General features: G+C 33.7%; 1 protein-coding gene and 1 long non-coding RNA gene across 4 annotated transcripts; both read right to left on the bottom strand.

Annotated features, from left to right (window-relative positions):
* Positions 1 to 3,371: 3,371 nt before the first annotated feature.
* On the bottom strand, positions 3,372 to 7,939 carry LOC114722597 (uncharacterized). 2 transcript variants are annotated; one of them, XR_003738175.1, is made up of 5 exons: positions 7,880 to 7,939; positions 5,738 to 5,793; positions 4,279 to 4,403; positions 3,865 to 3,914; positions 3,372 to 3,641 (listed from the first exon to the last, which is right to left on the bottom strand). It is a non-coding gene; the product is annotated as an uncharacterized LOC114722597 (long non-coding RNA). The 2 variants fall into 2 exon arrangements; XR_003738173.1 differs by having other exon boundaries at positions 7,884 to 7,928.
* Positions 7,940 to 17,332: 9,393 nt separating this feature from the next.
* LOC114722624 (probable esterase D14L) lies at positions 17,333 to 20,401 on the bottom strand. Of its 2 annotated transcripts, none has more exons than XM_028908711.1 (4): positions 20,332 to 20,401; positions 20,158 to 20,249; positions 18,467 to 19,012; positions 17,333 to 17,984 (listed from the first exon to the last, which is right to left on the bottom strand). In XM_028908711.1, the coding sequence occupies exons 3-4, from the start codon at positions 18,838 to 18,840 to the stop codon at positions 17,534 to 17,536; spliced, it is 825 nt and encodes a 274-aa protein (XP_028764544.1). In that variant the 5' UTR covers positions 18,841 to 19,012; positions 20,158 to 20,249; positions 20,332 to 20,401; the 3' UTR covers positions 17,333 to 17,533. The 2 variants fall into 2 exon arrangements, with proteins under 2 accessions (XP_028764544.1, XP_028764537.1); XM_028908704.1 differs by having other exon boundaries at positions 18,467 to 18,994.
* Between the last annotated feature and the right edge of the window lie 77 nt (positions 20,402 to 20,478).

Raw genomic sequence — 20,478 nt, 5'->3', positions numbered from 1 at the left:
GAGCAGTTGGTGCTTACCATAGTGCTTAGTAAGGAAACTGGTTCCGATCTCAGGATGAATAAATTAACGACAGTTAAGCTCTTGACAAATTTTCTTACAAATACTACTCCCGGTTTTTAATATAAAAATTGGTTTGACTTTTATTTTTGTCCTAAATATAAGACCTTAATTCACTTTATCTCTTATATTTATCATTATTTTTTAAGGTAGTCCTTATAACGATGATAGTTTTAACCAGTACACTTGATTAGTAAAGATATTATTTATCACAAATAATTAACTTAACTAGTTTTCTGAATTTATTCAAATTAGTCAATTAACTCTTATATTAAAAAACAGATGTAGTAAATTATAAATATTGGTCTAGACAGTTGCAAATTTAGAAGTTTTAATTGTTAATAAGGCATTCAAATTTTAAATGTAAATTTTACTTTGCAATTAGATTCTTGTCCTTGTTTGTAATTAGATATTTGTAACTTATTTTTCAGAAAACTTTTCGGAAGTCTAAATGCTGTTAATTCATTATTTAACGACTTAAATTTTACTTTGCAATAAGAAATACCACTGGAACAGAAGGAAAAAATCACATCAGAGGGAAACCTAGTATCCTATGCTGTTGAGTGTTGCTGGTGGCTTTCTGTAGTGACCTGATGCACGCGGAGCCTAAAGGTGCATGATTGAAGATGCAGATTTCTCTTTCTTTTGGCTTTGATCAAACCCTATCTCCTCAAGTATTTCATTAAGTTTTTACCAAAGTTGATCTAACTTTGAATCATGAAAAAATTTTCCATTAAATTTCATGTAAGAAAAATAAATACAAATAGATTCTCAATGTCATTTAATACTAATAATTCTTAAGAAATTTAATATTTATGCACAAAGTTTTCATGCTTACAAGTTAAGCTGCGTCATTAAGGCAAGATCACCAACTTTGTTAGATGTGATTTTCCCTTGGTAAGCCCCTTTTCCTATATGCTCTCCTTTCTCATGTGTGGCTGCAAAATGAGGGTCATGTAAGTGTTTGTTGCAATTTGCTGGGCGGTAACTTTAGTATTCATTATGTAACAGCCATGGAAGCTTTTCAAAGCCTGGGACAATTGGTGTCTGATTCATATATTTGTAGTGTGCCGTATTGAAAACATTTCTTGTTCCTTTCGCCCTTTACCACAGCTATTCAGCTTGTCTTAATTGGATCTGACAAACACCTTACTCTCATAGACATTTACACATAGAGAGAGATAGATGAAAAATGTACAACCTCCAATTTAGGACAGGAGGTTGTACTCCCCTGGTCCTAAATGTAAGACCCGTATACTAGAGTGTATAAAGGTCTTACATTTAGGACCGGAGGAGTAGTATTTATGACAAGTGATATCCAAAACAAAGTATCAGATATGGTTTAAGAGTGTTTAACAACTCCAAAAAGCATTTAAAAAAATACTATCACAAAAATTGAAACAAAACTCTTCTCCTGTACATATTTTGTATGCTAAAATCACTTTTAAAAAATTAACCCTAAACTCTCTAAAAATGCAAATATGAATGCGTACATGAAGAAGCTTATGTGAGATAGAGAATTCCTCTACAACTTTTGGAATCATTTCTACTTTCTCTTTTTTGGAGTCAGTAAACAAACTGCTGGAAACCACTTATACAAACATAATATAAATGTAGACCAGGTTCTGCATAAATCAGATTCCCTTTTCAGTACAAGATGATAAAGATGCATATAGCAAGGGCATGACAAAATGAGAATAAGAAACAAACAATCGACATGTACATAGTATGGATATAACAAATCAAATAAAAAAGGCAAATAATGGGATACACAAAAAAGTAACTTAAAACAAAAGAAATAAATATTGTGAGCATAATAAAAAATCAGATAATATATAGGAGACAAATGCTGTTGGCATAACAAGACCAAATCAAACATACTATTGACAAAACAGAATGAAATGAAAGAGGCAAATACTAAGAGAACAGTAAAACCCAATAAATACATTAGACAAATACTGTTGGTATAACAAAACTAAATAATGTACTACCTTCGGTCCTTTATATAAAAGCTAGTTTTGAGTAAATTAAAAAAAATTGTTAAGTTAGTTATTTATAATAAACAGGTTGTGTCTTTCTCAGCATATTCTTGTTAATCATGTTTATTAACTAGAACTACCATTTGATAAAACATTTAATATGTGCAACCATTACAAACACTACTCTGAAAAAATGAATAAATATGAAAAACAAAGGGAATTGATATTTTATATTTAAAACCAAATTAAAAATCAAATTAGCACTTACATTAAGGATTGGAGGTAATATAGAAGACAAATATTGTGTTAGCGCAACAAAATTAGGAAATGTACATAAGACAGTTACCATGGAAACAACAAAACCATATAATGTACATGGCGTCACTTTTGTGTCCATGAAACCTGCAGAATGAAAGCGACCATGGGACATTGTAAACACAAAATCTCAGAGGAAGAAACTGCAATCTCTTCGAAGAAGAAAAGACAGCATGGTGCATAGGCTTGAACTTCCCCAAAGAATGGCACATGGAGACATTATTCAGAGACATCACATGCATTTTCCCCTGCTTTACTACTTATTGCAGGAGGAAGCTGTGGGAAAATCAGAACCACAAGAACACAAGCAGAACCTTTCGCTCCTATTTTGACTGTGAGTTTTGTCTTTTTATTAAAAATAATAATGTGTCTTCTCTATCTTGATATAGCACAACAGTCATGCTAGTGTCTTCTCCAACTGAGCTTCCAAACTGGATAATAGTAATTAAGACCTAGCACAAGGCTACCAGCATTCAAACTTGGCTATATAATGACAGCAGATTTGATCAGAAAGACTATCAGCATCATGAAAGTAGGAATAAAAGTTGTCAATAACACACATACAACAATAGAACTATGTACTTTACTTAAAATAGCAGAAAGGAAAAGGAAAAGCCTCACGCTTAAACAGTTTCAACTGAGAAGTTTCTTACCAGAATAGCACTTGATTCAATTTCCATCTCTTGCGTTCCATGTCACGTTGTCACTTTGTTTCTCTGTGTTGATGTGTTCTGGATGTACTCATCTTGGACAACAACTGACAGGAAGAGTTTTTGAAAACTTTACTATGAATAAGCTTCTAAGGCCAGAATAACTTTGTTAAGGGCAAATTTCTCTTAGTATTCAGCATGCTGATAGGAAAAAAGCAAAACAAATAGCCCATAAATTAGAGCCATATGATCCAAACTAGTTCCACCACAACAATTCTAGTGACAAACGAACCAGATATAAGAACATTGTACAATGACCAAGCATGAAAGCATTGTTTGCCACTTCAAATCAAAATCAGCATTCCTGCACGCAAATAAGATTTACTTATTTGTTGCAACCAAGCCAAGACTTTGTTCTCGACAATTAAAGAATAAAAAATGGTTTCAGAATTCTTCTTAATTAAAAAAAAAAAGGAAACAATTGGGCCAAAGTGTATGTAACTGATCATGGTAACTTTCTGCTGCTCTCATCCATAACTCTTCTCATCTGAACGTGGAGGTTAAGAAGAATTAACAGTTCTACCATCGGCAAGCTGCACTTTTCCTTTCCAGTTTCATTCCATCCTCTTCATAAATTTACCTGCAAGACATGACAGACTGAACATTATACAATATACATGTAAGTTGTGCTACGAATACATGCAAATTTAATTACCAAGAGACAATATAAACTAAGAAAGAGGGAATGGATTAAAAATTTAAAATTTTCAATTACAAGTGTCGATATCTCATTTTTTTCCCCCACACATGGTTCTTCAATATGACAGCACAAAATCGTGAGTGTGAGTATTCTCTAAATTCACCTGCAGTTATTGTTATTCTTCCTTGAGATCTTCCCAATTTTCCGCCAAACCTTGTGTTATTATTTCAGATTCATCAGGTATGAAATCATAAATAAGATCTAGTAGAAAATATAATATCATCTTTTATTATATTATTGACAGGGCAGAACTATGGAAACAGAGGCAAGAAGTCCTCAGATAGGTCTCATGAGAGAGGGCATAGAAGGAATAAGCAAAGGTAAAAACTGATAAAGAAAATTTCCATCAGCATGCTCTTAACTGCTTAAGCCAAATAAAGAATCTCACAGAATGTTTACTCTACTGCATCACGTTCTTGGAATCCTTAAAGGAAATATGTAAATGACAGGAAAGGGGTAACTGCTATCTTTTAGGAAAAAGGACGGGGAGTAATATATCAAAAAGCAGTAAACTTACTTTTACGGGCAGTAATGATTTATTTAGCATCCAACCAACTTCAGACAGGGAAGCCAATTTCCTCATTCTCTAGAGACTGTTATTTTCAATGCCCAAGTTACTTCCAATAGGTCCTTTGGTACAGGCTGTAAGACAAAGCCAGAGAAAATTTTCTTGCAACAACCAGATAACAAGACCATATGACAAATGAAATAATTCCCAACAATCGTAATAAGATTATGCAGACCACCTACCCCAAACTTAAATTAGCGTCACAGTTATGTGGGCCAAATAGATGGATTGAAATTGATGGTTATCACTCATTAGCTTAGGCTTCAAAGACAAGTGTACTTTTCATCTCGCAAAAGACAAGTTTACTGATAATTTGACATACATACAATTTCTGTCCCAACAGTCCCAACACCAGGTGAAATGAGCACCCCTCACAGACCAAGCAACACATAATGAAGTTTCATAACAGAAACGATCTGGATTCAATTTTTAACACTGACAATAATTAGAAATGAGAAGATTAAGAAAATGACGGCGTACCACACTCAAGCTAGATAAAAAGGATGTACTATGTCAGTTGAGTGTTCTAAGATAGTGTAGTTTGGAAAAGAAATGGCTCCAAATATAGTAAGAAGACTTGGAACAACTTTGGTTTTTTCAATTTTAATATAGGTTGAAGAAACTTAAATCTACTTACCCATGACTTTCCCATGTGCTTAACTGTGCAATGCAGCACAGGTTGACAAAAATGCAAGCTAGTACCAGATCTGTTGCCTCCAAATTTTTGTAACATGACAAAGCAAGGTTTGTGCTGACTGTATCTTAAATTCTAGACGATAGTATATGTTTTAGGTATTTATTCCATCCACTTTCATAGTACAAATGTGTTATTTGGTGATAGAATACTCGGGAGATAAAGAAATTTTAGGAATAGATATTATTTCAAGTTATTTTACATATTTTCTGTTTAATATTATTATCTAGTTTGTTACAAGGAAAACCCTTCCTGACTTATTTTAGGAGAAATAAGAGACATACAAGTTAATCAGCATTTTTATTTATTTAATTTCTTCTTTTTTTACCGTTGTTTCAAGTTCAATTATGGTTGAGAGTTACTAAGGGTCAAATACGGATTCACAAGGTTGTTACAAGGATCCCAACATCTAGTCTGTCATTGTTGGGGTCAGTTTCTATGATCTTAGGGATTATCAACATTTTATGTACTTCTTTCAAATGTATTCCAGCTTTATAAATAGGCTGGTCATGTGAGAAGTTAAGGCATCGAGAAATAAATTGAGTTTTATTCCTTTTAGAGACTCTCCTTATGTATCTGGCAAGCAAGAATTCTAGAGTGAAATCCTTGCTCTATCTTCCCTATTAGAGTTGTTTTCTTTATTTTCTAAGAGTTTTGCGCCCTTATCATTTGCACATAATTTTCTAACATTTTAGCAAGAGTTAGTGAGTTTACCAAAGCTGAAGCTGCATGTTTCTGTTAAGTTGTATTTCATCCTCTCCGCACATTACCTGTAAGATATTACAAACAGAGCATTACACAATATACATGCAAGATGTTTGAAGAATGCTTGCAATTCAACTATGAAACAAATAGATCCTCAAAACTAGGGGGGAAAAAATATCAATTGTGCTAAAAGTATGTGCAAATTTAATTACCAAGTCAATGGAGACAGAGCAAAGAGAATGTCTTCAAAAATTTCAATTACAAAGACAGATTCTATCAAAGCATAAATACCCTTGGGAATCTTACAGGTTCTTATACATAATGCAGCATAAAGTTTGATCATTCACTCTATTTGGTTGCAGTTATTGTTTTCTTCCTTCTTGCTCTTCCCCCTACCCCCATCCTTCCATTATTATTTTAGACTTTATCATATCCAGATATGGAATTTCTCCTCAATATGAATTAATGGAGTCTCAAATATATATATCTTTCTTAATAATTATCATCGTAGCAGAGCTTGCAAAACAGTGGCAAGAAGCCCTCAGATAGCTCTCACTAGAAATGGAAGAGCAAGAGGGAACCTGAAAGCTAAAAGTTGACAAAGAAAAACTCCCTACAGAAAGTTTATTGACTGTTCAGACCAAATATTGAATCAAGTAGAATTCAGACACCACCGCACCCCATCTTGGAAACCTTAAAGAATATATATTAAATGAAAAACACAGGATTTTTGTCCATTAAGCAATAAAATTAGCCTGATTCCTATGGAAAGAAGACTGGGAGTAGCACATCAGCACAACATCAGATACAGTAAACTCTTTCATTTCATATTACTGATTTATTTAGTGTCCAGCCCAAATTTAGACTGGGAAGTCAATTTTCTTGATTCCGAAGAGAGTGTTTTCTTCCACTTCCAAGTTACTTCCTGCGGCTCCTTTGGTCAAGGCTACAAGAATGTCATTGAAAGTTTCCTTGAAACAACATGATGACACATTTCACCATAAACAGAGCCCATATAATGAGTGCATACTAGATGAATTGGAAATTAAGGTCCTTCCTCAAGCTATAATGACAATCATACTCATAGGACGGCCTACGGACAGTCCCAAGACTGGGTGAAACGAACAACCCCTCACTGAAGAAGTAATGCATGACAGTGAGCTTTCAAAATGAAAAATTCTAGATTTAGTTTGACCTGATTATAATTAGAAATGAGCACAATAGATCAAGAATGTTGTGCCACGCTCAAGCTGGGAAAAGGGATCCATTATGCCAGTTGAATGTTCAGCTCTAATGTAATTTGTATAAGGAAATGGCAACAAATTCGGTAAAGAGGCTTGTAACAGCTTTGCTTCTTTTTTCCCTCACTTTTAATGGATTGCGTGGTTGTAAGAAACTTAAACTTTACTTATCTCCCGATTTCCATCTTCTTAACTCTGTAGCATAGCGCAGGTTTACTAAAACACAGACTGATAGCAGATTTGATCCCTCCACAGCTGTGAAACTTGACAAAGCAAGAGGCATGTTGCCGATATCTTAAACACTAGACGATATATTATACTTTAGGTATTTATGCCATCCACTTACAAAGTCTAGACATATGGAAAAGAAAAAACCAGACAATTTTCCTATTACTGTTACTGATTGATTCGATAACCAATATAATTCAAACGTGCCAATTTTAACCGGGGGGGAAAACCTCCATACAGATAGGTTTTTGTTATGGCCAAAAGAAGCTTCAGACGGGTAACCCATTCTCCTGAATCCCAATAGAGTCACTTTCTCCCATGTCAAAGTTACTTGTTGCTGTCTGACGTGTATGAATCTGTAGAATCATGCCACCAAGGCATTGAATAATTTCTTGAAACAATCTGATTGTTGGCCCAACCGCCAAGAAAGCCCATATGATGGATGCAGCCAAACCCAGGAACAGCGTCAAGATGAAGAGAAGTAGAACAACAAGAAGAAGTCCAAACAGAGGAGTAAATTGCTTCATGATAGCAAGGTAATTAGATTGATTTTGAAGTTTTAATTCCGCCATCAAACACATAACATACAAGAATAGCATCACAAAAACGGCTCTTATGATGTTTCCATGCTTATCAAACAGGGACAAATTCTTAGATTGAAATTGAAATTGCACATAACCACCTACGGTAGTAATCAGAGAAATTATGACAACATGTAACACTGCAAAAGATTCCCCTTGTCGCCGGTTGAAACTGCAGCCGCAAAAAATAAGTAATAAATAAACTAAATTAGCATAATAAAGTAGCAATAACAATAATAGGAAGAAACCACGCAAATAGTGGAAATCGGAGATGAAATTTGTTTAGTTGAAATTAATAAGAAGAACGGAATACAATGACTGGGTAGTGCTGATTAAACCAAAATAATGGGAATAATAGATGTAAAGTTAATTAGGTGTGGTAAAACCTTTGTGGAGAGCTAAAACTAGGTGGAGCTAGAGGCATGTTGGCCGGCGTCGGGGATCTACGATGGTGGCAAGATCAAGGGTCCCAAAAACAGAAGAAAGAAAACTCACAAATGATGCGCTGACTTAGGAAGGGCCATGTGGTCGTCTATATATAGCGAAGGAAGTGGGAAGAGTGTAGGAGAAGTGGGGAGCAGAAATATTAAAAAAGGAAAAGCGACTATTACTTTTACTTTTGCCGCAGGACGCGGGTGGACGACACCTCGCTGCCTTCCTTAGCTTCCTTTACCCAACGTTGCCGTTTTGGGTGTAAAAAGTGGGGTCCCCAACTTCTCATTGCCTTTTTTTTTGAATTTTTTTTTCATGCAGCGCCTATTATCTTAAAATGAATTTTGACGCACTCAGTAAGATAGAGCATTTCTTTCAAGAGCACCTCGTATGGTAAACAAATTTTTAAAACACTCAGCATCCTAAAATATCTTTTAGTAGTATGCTACAATAATTTTTGGTATACTTAACATCTTAAAATATTTTTTTAAGTAGTACCCAATATCTTAAGATAATTTTTAGTACACTCAGTAGTGCATTCAGCATACTGGAATATCTTTTCAGAAGTATCTAATATCCTAAAATAATGTTTGATATACTCAACATTATAAAATATTTTTCTAGTAACATGCAACATGATAGTTGTTTTTACCTTAAAAGCATTTTTGAAGTAAGCACTTAATGTCCTAGATTTAGTGCTCGTTGCTAAGAAATATATTTGAAGATATTAGGTATTACTGAAAAAATATTCTAGGATACTAATTGTAACAAAAAATACTTTAAAATACAAAGCGCTCCTAAAATAAATATGGGAAAACCATATTAAAGGTACCTATACTTTCTCTCAATTTTTAATTTGGTACCTATGTGTTTTTTTCCCTTTAATTAAACATTTAATTTTATCTTTTTGGCAACATTAGCTCTTATAACTTTGTTCTATTGATATTTTTAGTCTCTACATAAGGATTAATGATGTTAATAGAGGAAAAATAAAGATTTATTTAAGGACAAAAAACACATAGGTACCAAATTAAAAATTGAAAAAAAGTATAGGTACCTCCAATATAGTTTTCCCAATAAATATTCTAGCTTGCTAATTGTGTCAAAATTATTTTAAAATATTGCGTGACATATAAAAAAAATACTTTAAGATACAAAAAAAAAAAAAAAGAAAAAGATAGATCCCTTCTTTTTGCACCAAAAACTGCAGTATTTTGGGTAGAGGAGGGCCGTGGGCTGGACATGGCAGCAAAGTGAAGCCAGCTCCTCGTGAGCATTGTTAAGTTGGAATAAATAAAAAGAAAATTACGATTAGATCCCACCTAAGGGAATTAGATACAAAAAAATCCTTTAAAATAACAAAATTATCCTGAAATCTTAAGGCACTTTTTTGTAATAAATTTTATTTGTTTAATTATCAAGCTATCTTTTTTTTTTAAAACTTACATCGACAATTGAAAGAGCAGTCGTTGACAACTTAAGGTGTAAGGATTGACAATTATTGTGGCAGATATTAACAAGACAATTTCTCAGCACATCGCAAAATGTAATGTATTAGTTGTCAATATCTGCCGTGTCAGTTGTCAATATCTGCCGTGTCAGAATAATTAAATGATTTCAAGAGATTATTTTGTATTTAATTATCTTAGGTGAGACCCAATTGCAATGTTCTCTTAAAGGAAAGCCAGCGCTGTAAGGCGGAGGCCTTTAAGTTTGCATGCAGTTAGTTAATAATAAATGCTAGTTAAGTTAAGTAAGTCATTAAATTTGTTTCAAATAGATAAAAGTTACCTTTGGCCGAAAAAAAAAAAAGATACAAGTTACCTATTTTATTTTTTTATTAAAAATGTAATTAAAAATTCTCTTTTATTTCTCCTGCAATCAAAACTCTCTTTTCTTTGCGGCAAGGATGAAAAGTGAAAAATTATTATTAATTATTATGTCAATTTTTTGTATTTTGAACTAAAAATTTTTTAAATTAACTTCTTATACTCCCTCCGTTCCTTATTATAAGAGACAAATAACCGAAGTATGTTGATCAAAAAAACAGTTAAAATTAGTTAAGAACAATTAATGTATAAAAAGTATAATTTTTTTTCCAAAAATGCCCTCATTAATAAGGAGAGAGAGCATGAGAGAGAACAATTAAATTATTAAAAAAAAAAGAGAAGTGGGAGGGAGAGAGAGTGTGAGTTGAAGATAATAAATATGGGTAAAATAGTAAATCAACACAAAAAAGTAGAGACAACTTGTAAGTGTCTCTTATATATAGGAACATGCCATAAGCATCAAATGTCTCTTATAATAAGGAACGGAGGGAGTATTATGGATCAGGAAGTACCGTTATCTCCCACCTTCAATATATTACCTCCCGCTTACAATATACTCCTCCGGTCCTAATTATAAGACCCAATTGACTTATTTGAGGAGATTAAGGAAGTAAGTTAAGTTGGTTATTTATAATAAATAAGTGTTGTTATTCCTAAAATATCCTTGCTAATTAAATATATTGGCTAAAATTATCATTATTAGAAGGATTATCTTGGAAAAAAATGCATAAATATAAGAGAGAAAATGGATTGGGTCTTATAATTAAGACCAAATAAAAAGTCAAATTGGGTTTTATAATAAGGATCGGAGGAGTAAGATCTAGCTCAAATCCCAACAAGAAAGCCCGCTCTTAAGGCCAATAGTCGTTTAATAAGTTGCATGTTATTATCTTTGATACTTAATATAATACTTACTATAAGATCTAATTAGTAAATTAGTGTGAGGTTGTTGTTGTGCTGTCATCCCACTATTCAGTTACCGGTTCAAAACCTCTCATCTTCTCTTCTCCACTTTTTCCTTTTTCTAACGCTTAGATTAATATTTCAATGGTTAAGATTTAAATCTTTTTAAAACTATTATTTAAATATTAAATTATAAAAATAAATAATAAATTACAAACTATTAAAATTAATTCTAATGATTTGTAAATACACTAAATATTTTTAAAAATTTTGTTATAAATAGTTTGTAAAAAATTAAAATCTGAACTGTTAAAATATGTTAATCTAATGGTTAAAAAAAAAAAAAAGATAGAAAGAGAAGAAAAGAGGTTCCCGAACGATTCAGCACACCCCCCACTCCACAATTCGCACTTCCCCATCTCTACCTCTACCATTGGCACACCGTTTAATTTTAAAATTTTCCCTATGACGGGCATCTCCAAATTTAATTTTTTAAAAGCTAAAATATACTTCTAATCCTTTAAATTTGCACAAAATTCACTTTTAGCCCTTTAAGTTTAAAAAAGGTATCTTTAGTCCTATAAATTTAACACTGTTAATTCCACAAACAGAAAAATGTTGAATTGGCAAATTTAAAATGCTGACTCAATAATTCAATTTTGACATGCTTAAATTTAAATTTTTTTAATATAATTGCTTTTATATGTTAAAAATAAAATCAACCAAAGACAAATTAAGAAAGGGAAAACTATATTGGAAGTACCTATACTTTCTCTCAATTTTTAATTTGGTACCTATGTGTTTTTTTCCCTTTAATTAAACATTTAATTTTATCTTTTTAACAACATTAGCTCTTATAACTTTGTTCTATTAATATTTTTAGTCTCTATATAAGGATTAATGATGTTAATAGAGGAAAAATAAAGATTTAGTTAAGAACAAAAAACACATAGGTACTAAATTGAAAAATGAAAAAAAGTATAGGTACCTCCAATATGGTTTTCCCATTAAGAAAGGCTATATGTCTATTTCTCTTTCACTCTCTACATATCTCTACCCTCTCTCTCCTTCTCCTCACCTCATCCTTCCATTTGTCCTTCACCTTCGGTCTTGAGGCTGTAGCATTGATTACCTTGTGAGCCGCAAGATTTGAACCTACACCATCGATCAAGGAGGCAATGGCTTTGGCTACTTCAATGAGTCACAAGATCTGAAAGCAATCATGGGTTTGATGCTTTCTCTATGAATTCTGACTTTGAGATGGAAGACTCGGCAGCCATCAGTGACACTGCTAACCCTCGGCGTCGCACAAAGTTGTGAGAAGGCATTTGTTGCAATGGCTCAGATAGCTCAAAATTAGCTGCTCTCTTAAATCAATGGTCACCATTCGTTGCTTCTTCGCAACCATGGAAAGTTGTAACTTCAAACCGCGGTTTTAAAAGTATTTTTTTGTGAAGTAATCTCCTCCACATATTTACTTCATAATCTGTAAAAGCACTTCTGAAACCATGGTTTTGTTTTTATCCAAACACCCCGATTCATCTATTTGATGTTTCTAAGCTTAGGTAAAAGCAGCATACAGTGTCGCAAGATATCCTAGAATTAGTTTCAAGCTCTACGAAAATTCCGCTAATACGTAAGCTAGCTCATCAAGTGCCCCTTCTATGATGCTATTTATGTCAATGATGGCTACGAAATCCACCACTATAATTCCAGTGTTTGGGCTTCAACTTCTCCTATTCAAAACATTTGTCATGTCAAAGCAGCCAAAACTGGATTCTTAAGGTAAATAACTTCTCTCGCAGGTTTTTCTTTTGGGAATTTCTCAGGTATTGGATTGGTTAATCTTTTTGGCCGTAGTCCACTCAAGATGAATTGATGGATGATTTAAGTTTGGTGAACTAAGTTTCATAGTACATTAATATATTGTTAATCTTTGGTTGCTGAAAATGCTGACAAATTCTCGCTCATTGATGAGAAGGAGATTCTTGTTTAACACTATATTTTGTTGCTTTATGGTTTTGTCCCTTCATATTTTAATTGCTGCTCATTTGGCTACTATCACTGATACAATGAAGGCATATTGTGGGAAAAACTTTCCAAGAGTTGAACATGTATTTTTGAAAGTCAAAAACGAAATAGATAAGAAATATTTTTTAATTTTTATAAAACAAGTGAAGTTAATAATTATACTATTTTGTTGGGAACCTATCAACTTTTAACTTTAAAAGTAGTATAAGGGTTTATTGAACTTGTTGGCAGTATAAGAGGGTGTGATGATGGATTTTGAGACTCAAAATATTTGTGCTAAAATAGTACAAGGGTTTATTGAACTTGTCAGTGGCAATATTGAACCAGGTACTTCCAAATTCTTGTTGGTATATATGTTTTCATTATTTGTCCTACTCATCCTTTTAATATCTAAATAGAAGTTATGGGTACGGTACATTTGAAGGATTCTTGCAAGGTCTTCTTGAAGTTAGATTGTGCAACATATTATACATTTTATCAAACACTGTGACAAACATTTAACCATCCCAAATTGATATTTGAATATATAGGCACTAATTACATATGGACCTAAGCATAACTAACTTCTTTAAACAAATAAATAAGAACAGAACAATCTAAAACCACCACATAATTGCTAAATCAGTAGCCGCCGCCACACAATATTTTTGCAAACACCTTATCCCCGGACTATATACACTTATTATATACGCATAGATGGGCAGTACTGCTATGTCACATAGGAAATTTGGACATGCCAAATGGAACTTTTTTTTGGTGGAGAAGATTTCTTTTCTAGGCTATTAGTATGTTCTAATATGACCTTCAGTTTATAATCTTTGTACTTACTGGGTAATTAATAAAAAAAAATTTAGGAGAAAAGATACCAAAAGGTGAATCAAAAAGAGGCCAAAGGCAAACAAGAAGGGATCCCCATTGTCGCCACAAGAGCAAACCCCGCTGACATGGATGAAATCAAAGAACAAAACGTACTTATCCCATAAAATAAAAGAAAAGGGACGTACTAGACTTCTATTTGTAGAGGAGAGTTATCAAAGTTTTAGAACAATTGGAGTCATTTAAGTCATAGAACAATGGAGACAAGGGCTGCTGAGATATTTCTCTTTTACTCTTTTTAAATTCAAAATGATGGAGGTTTTGAATATTGACATAACTTTGAAAATTCATTAGTTTTTTAATTGTTTTTCCAATTTAGACATTTTAAATTTCATATTAATATGTCAGCATTAAATTGTTGAGTCGGCATTTTTAATTTGCAAAATCAACATTTTTCGTTAGTTCCACTAATGGTGTTAAGTTTATAGGATTAAAAATACCCTTTCCAAACATAAAAGGACTAAAAATGAACTTTGTATAAACTTAACAGATCTTTATCATTTTTTTTGAATTTGTACTTTATCTTTAAATAGTAAAAAAATCCCTTGGAGGGAAAAAAAAAATTAATGGACGAGCTCCCTTTTTTCTTTCCCCGGAAATTTGAAAAGCTAACTAGCGTCTTATACCGACACAACAAGCTCGAACCATCAGCCAAAAGGAGATCAGTATGACGCTTAAGGGGTTCACAAATGAACACCGGTCGGGATGAAAAGCAAGACAGTCTCGCATGGCAACTCAACGCTTTCTTCACCAAAATGTCATCTGCCTCGTTTGTATCCCTAGAACGGAGCAGAATTGAGACCGACCAATCTCTGTTTGTCATGCCCCGTATTTCCTCTGCGGGGCATTCTCATTACTCACTAGACAATCCATGTGTATCCATTTAACGGCCATAGCTTAACCACTCTCCACTTCAACCTTTCGTAATCCTTTGTCCCAGGCCAGCTTTAGCGCCTAAAGGATACCATCTCCGTTTCTTATTATAAAAGTTTAATTAATTTTTAATTTGATTATAAATATAAGATTCTAATTCTTTTTTTTAACATTTATTTATTTTTTAAGTAGCCATTGTAGTAGTTTCATATTTTAAATGTTTTATTAAATAATAATTATAGCTAATATACATGATTAGTGAGAATATTTTAAAAAAGACAATACCTATTTATAATAAATAATTAATTTAATTAAATTTTTTATTCTCTTTAAATTAATTAACTAAATCTTATATTAAGATCTCACGGTAGTATTATTGCCCCCAACACCCAAATTTATCATGAAACCGCTCTCTGTTGGTCCCACATGGTTACAAAGGATTCCGCCATATGCTATCTGATCCGAGTACCCGCTCCAAGCTCTATCCACGTTGATCTTCATCCTTGAAATCAATCCTGCGTTTGTTGGCCCACTTCCTTGTTTATGACGACTGCTGAGTCCTAACCACTGCCCCACGCGGGCGCACCCTAGACTAAAGTTCCCACGTTTGCTTCTCCGTCGTTGGAAGGTACATTAATCGCTGAATAAATGTTGGCAAAAAAATAAACTTTTTTTCCCCACTGGAAGGAGTTTTTGGAAAAATAAATAAATAAAATTTATGTTTTTAAAGACTAATTTATGCAAAATAACTATATTTTTGAAGGATTTCAATTTGAACCAACAATTTGATTTGGTTTAGTTTTAGACATTTAAACATTAATTTGACACTTTAGCTTGCCATTATTTATTATTTTAATTAAAAATTTTATTTTGTAAATGTTTAAAGCTTGATAATTGGAAAGAAATATATGCCTTGCAACGGTGAAAGAATAATAAACATTCGATTTAGAATTTTTTTAAAAGAATGGTAGCTAATTTTCTTAGCATTGTGTCTTGATGTTGATATTGCTAATTTGTGACTTAAATTTGATAATATTTCGTTTTCTTAAAATTAAGAATTTTATTATATTATTTTTATTTCTTCAAAAAAGGCCAAAACATAATGAACTTTGATTAAACGGCCTCAAAGCCTATAGGACAACCCTAAACGAGCAGGTTTATGGGCAAGTTTCACAAATAGGGCAGCCTCATGAAAGGTGGACTGTTGGGCCTGCTTGATTCAGACCTAAGCCCATCAAGAGCCCACTTGTTTTCGGAACTCTGGTATCTTCTTAATTGAAGTCAGCGTTCTATAGTGTGCAAAATTATTTGTGCGGAAAAGAGAATGCGCATCATCTTTAATTCTTTGTTATCCACACGCACACAAAGCCCATAGTGTTGACTGCGGAATACGAGTGCCAGGCCTATTACAATGTGAGCCTCAATATTTCCTGGATTTAATTCGGCTGATGGTTGGCAAAACAAGATCTCCTTTCCTGTGGCATTTTGATATTTCAATTAAGCAAGAGAGTGGCTTAAAAAATTCCATTACAAGTGCACATATCTTTTTTTCTTTTTCTTTTTTTCCATTAGGAAGATTGCATCAAACACGAACCCCCTAGGAACCATACATGGTTCTTCAATGCCACAAAGCATAATGTCACGGGTTTGATTATTCTCTAAATTTATCTACAGCAAACAGCTATTGCCGTTCTTCCTCTGGATCTTTTCAATTTTTCCTCAATCCTTATTATTTCAGACTTGATTATCATTTCTAAATATGACATTTTTGGTCACGTATAAATTCATAAAATCTAGTAGAAAATATGATATCATCTTTTATTGTTATCTCCTATTCTTAATATAAAAATTAGTTAGGAGTTGGATTCAATCTAAACATAAAATCTTAATTTACTTTGTCTTCCAAATTTATAATCTCCCCCAAAAAAATATCCATATTGATTGTAAAGGATTCTCACCAAGATGTAGTTTTAATGCACATGATTCAAACAAACAAACAACAAGCCTTATCCCATTAGGTGAGGTCGGCTACATGGATCACATAACGCCATTGTACTATGTCAACAACCCAGTCTTTAGATATGTTGTTGATCAGGAGGTCTCGTTCAATAATTTCATTGAGCGTTCTTCTCGATCTTTCTCTGTCCTTTTTTATGGGACTTCATATTGTCTTATCTACTCTCCTTATCGGGGCCTCCAATAGTCTTCTCTGTGCATGTCCAAACCATTTTAAGTGATGTTCAACTATTTTCTCTTGGATAGGTGCCACACTGATCCTTACTCTAATGTTTTCATTTTGAATTTTATCTTTTCTTGTATGACCACACATCCATCTCAAAATCCTCATTTTTAATGCACATGATTAAATAGGTTAATTTAGAAAAGTCAATACATATTTATTATAAATAACTAATTTAACTAATTTTTTTAATGCTCCTAGATTAGTTATCTAGCAAAAAAAGTAGTACATTATTGACATGACTGGAAACAGAGGCAAGAATCCTCAGATAGGTCTCATGGGAGAGGGCATTAAGAAGGAATAAGCAAAGCTAAAAACTGATCAAGAAAAATTCCCAGTGGCACAAAACAGAGATTAAAGGCCCAATAACAATTTTAAAAAATAAAAATATTCCATTGCTTGACAAAACAAAGAAAGTCTTCAACCATTAAACACCTCATGGCATAATGATTAATTCATTACAAGACGCTAATATTGAAAAAATCAAGGCATATGCTCCCCGATTCCTATCAATAAGAAAGAGATTTTCCTGAAGCTGCAATATGATGATCTTACTACACCAAAATCATCAGTTACAATCCAGCTGCAATATCATGCTGAATGTGTTTGAGAAGCACCGGAATAACAATGTCAGGTGAGCTCAGCTGCGGCAAATGGCCGTCTGATGACATAACCTCCACAATGGACTGACCGCCGAGGTGTTGATGAAGATACTCTGAAACCACCACCGGAACTGCCATATCCTTCATACTCTGTATAATATGGCAAGGTACTGTGACAAACCCCAGAATTTGCCTCATGTCACATTGATAAATTGTATGCAACACGCTTAGTGCTATGTCTGGCCTCATATTGAACAAGGTTCGGCTAAACTCTTGCACTGCCACAGATTCCATGTCTCCACCCACACATAGGGGGGCCCACCCCAAGCACCATGCTTTGTAATTGGACTTCATTGCATTGAATAATTGGTCCAAATCCTCCTGCTCAAATCCTCCATAGTAATCCGCATCATTCAAATACCTTGCTTAGACAGAAAATTCACAACTCTCAATTAGTGACTTCATTCAAATGTTGAGTTAGAGGGTGTTTGGCTTAGCTTTATGGAAGTGATTTTTCTGTTTACAAAGTACTTCTCTGGTCCTATTTATAGGACAAAGAGAAAAGATATTTTTTTTGTCCTATTTATAGGGGTAATTGAGAGAAATTTTTTGTATAGATATATAATTTTACCCTTCATTTATTATTGTGTTGACTTTGTTTATATGAGACATAATGCATATTGAATAGGGATAAAGTTGAAAACTTGTTGGATTTTAAATGAGAGTCAATGAAATTTAAGGTTTTTCTTGGTCTGTGTGAAACATGTAAAAAGTGACTTATAAGTAAGACCAAAAGAGTATGTAAGATGAGTTTTGTTTTGGTTTGCGTGAAAAAACTTCTGAAAAGCTCAAATAAACACCCCTTAAAGCATCAATAAGCAAGATCATGTTTAGATCGATTACCTAGGGGACGCGGAGAGCATGACGATCTTAGAGAAGATATCAGGGCGATAAACAGAAGCAATAACACCAATCATGGCAGAAACAGAGTGACCAACAAAGATGCAGGAATTGATTTGTAGCTCCTTCAAAATGGCAAGTAAATCATGTGCATAACCTTCTAGAGTTGAGTAACGTTCGAAATCGAAGTAGTCCGGGTTAGTGGTGCCGGCTCCCATGTTATCATAGAGAACAACTCGAAAATCCTCAAGAAGGTGAGGTACAAGGTGTTTCCACACTGATTGGTCAGTGCCAAAACCATGAGCCAAAACTATGAAACGCATGCCTGATCCCACAATCTTCACGTTGTGTGCTTCCTCCACAATTCCCATTTTCATTCTTTTTATCTTGCTATAACAATTTCCCCTTAACTTGGCTATATCATAATTGGGACGTTCCACCTATGAGGAAAGATGACTTCAGACTTAAAAGAGGATGATGAGGAATAAGCTGCACCACACCAGAGGCTAGGCCATTATTGTTATTGCTCTTCTGCAATTAATTAAAGCACTGCATTATTGAATAAATATACTTAAAGTCCAACCCAGAAAAATTAAGAATTATTGAATATATATCACTGTAAGAATTACAAACAATCAGAAGTTATTCAATGCATGTGAGGAACTGTGAATGCTTACCCAAAAAAACAAAAACAAAAAGAAAAATCCAAACATGAGATGTCATATAAACCACCTCCTCCAAAGGGGAAAAAGGCAGCCATAGTACATAAATATCCAAATAGAAACATCTCAAGTGCAATAGGAATACTTGATCAAAAGCTGAACTATTGCATGAAGTTGCACTATGTACGGATTTTCATAAAATCAGTTCAAGGTCATTGCAGATCCGGAACTTCATAGATGTCCTAATTTCTGAACAGCATTATCATAAATGGAGGCAATAACAGCACAAATCCCATCACTAACAGCATCGTAAGCATCGATCATATCGCCAATTTTGAGCATACTCCGAAAATCCTGATAATTACCTAACCTAATGAACTATAAAATTCACCAAATTTTGCATCGGTACCCAAAAAAAAATCATCAAAGTACGCCATTGACCTCTGTCTTTGTAAAAGTTCTAATAAATTCAACTTCCGAAATTCAAAACATTAGCTATAAAGATTAACATGGGACCCAATTTTGGCTTATTTTAAGGCCCTATACATATTTATGCCATAAAAATGTTAGAACTAAATCACACTAACAGAAGTAAAGAATTTGAGCACAACTCCATCATCTTGAAGTGAAAATGACAGCAGCAGCAACTTTTCCGATGTTCAGACTCTAAGCTAAACTTTGGGTGATCAACTGGCCAACTCTTGTACGTAAGAACCTCCATGTGAGGTTTAATAACATGACAAATTTCATCTTGACCCCTCCATTTGGATTCCCAGCTGCCCTGTTTCACTGCTTCTATAAAAATTTGGTATTCATGTTGCTGTTTAAATATTGCAGCCATTTTAAAACCTAACAAAATCAGCCAACATAGTACATGATCACAAGAATATGCATTCTTTGCTCCATTAGAACCAGAAAATTCAACGACAACGCACTACCAGTTTGCTTCGCAATTGGTCCCAATAGAACAGTTCGAATATTCAGACCCGAGTACGGAAACCAAAATTTCGAATGTCAGAAAGATGGAATTACCTCCCAAACAATGCACCGAACTGCTCCTTTTCTTCCCTTCAGCAAAACAATCCAAAATCAAACCGCCAACCCAATCTTCCCCCCACTTAAAGCTACAGAAAATATCACTTTATGAGAAACTAATGGGTGAAAAATGGATAGGGGGAAGTGTAGATAAATTTTTGGGAAGCAAACCTGGTGGCTAGGAGCCATTTTCAAATCCATGCAGGGAGATGAAACAGGCTCATTGTAGCAGCTGTCCTTCAAGTTTTTTCTATTCCTTTCTTGGTTATGAAGGAGAAAAGAAACAGGCCATCTATGATGGAAGCGGGCGGTTGACCA

The sequence above is a fragment of the Neltuma alba genome, unplaced genomic scaffold, assembly GCF_004799145.2.
Source record: "Neltuma alba isolate B1F8T4 unplaced genomic scaffold, ASM479914v2 tig00002358_pilon, whole genome shotgun sequence".
Classification (NCBI taxonomy): Eukaryota; Viridiplantae; Streptophyta; class Magnoliopsida; order Fabales; family Fabaceae; genus Neltuma; species Neltuma alba.
Note: the sequence above shows the minus strand (reverse complement) of the source record. Positions and strands in the feature narration are given on the sequence as shown.

Bases quoted from the DNA above. Each gene is read 5' to 3' on its own strand.
- LOC114722624 (XM_028908711.1), bottom strand. From the start codon at position 18,840: ATGAAAATGGGAATTGTGGAGGAAGCACACAACGTGAAGATTGTGGGA. The intron at 17,985-18,466 runs GTAATCGATCTA...TGTCTAAGCAAG, and splicing joins ATGCTCTCCGCGTCCCCTAG to GTATTTGAATGATGCGGATT.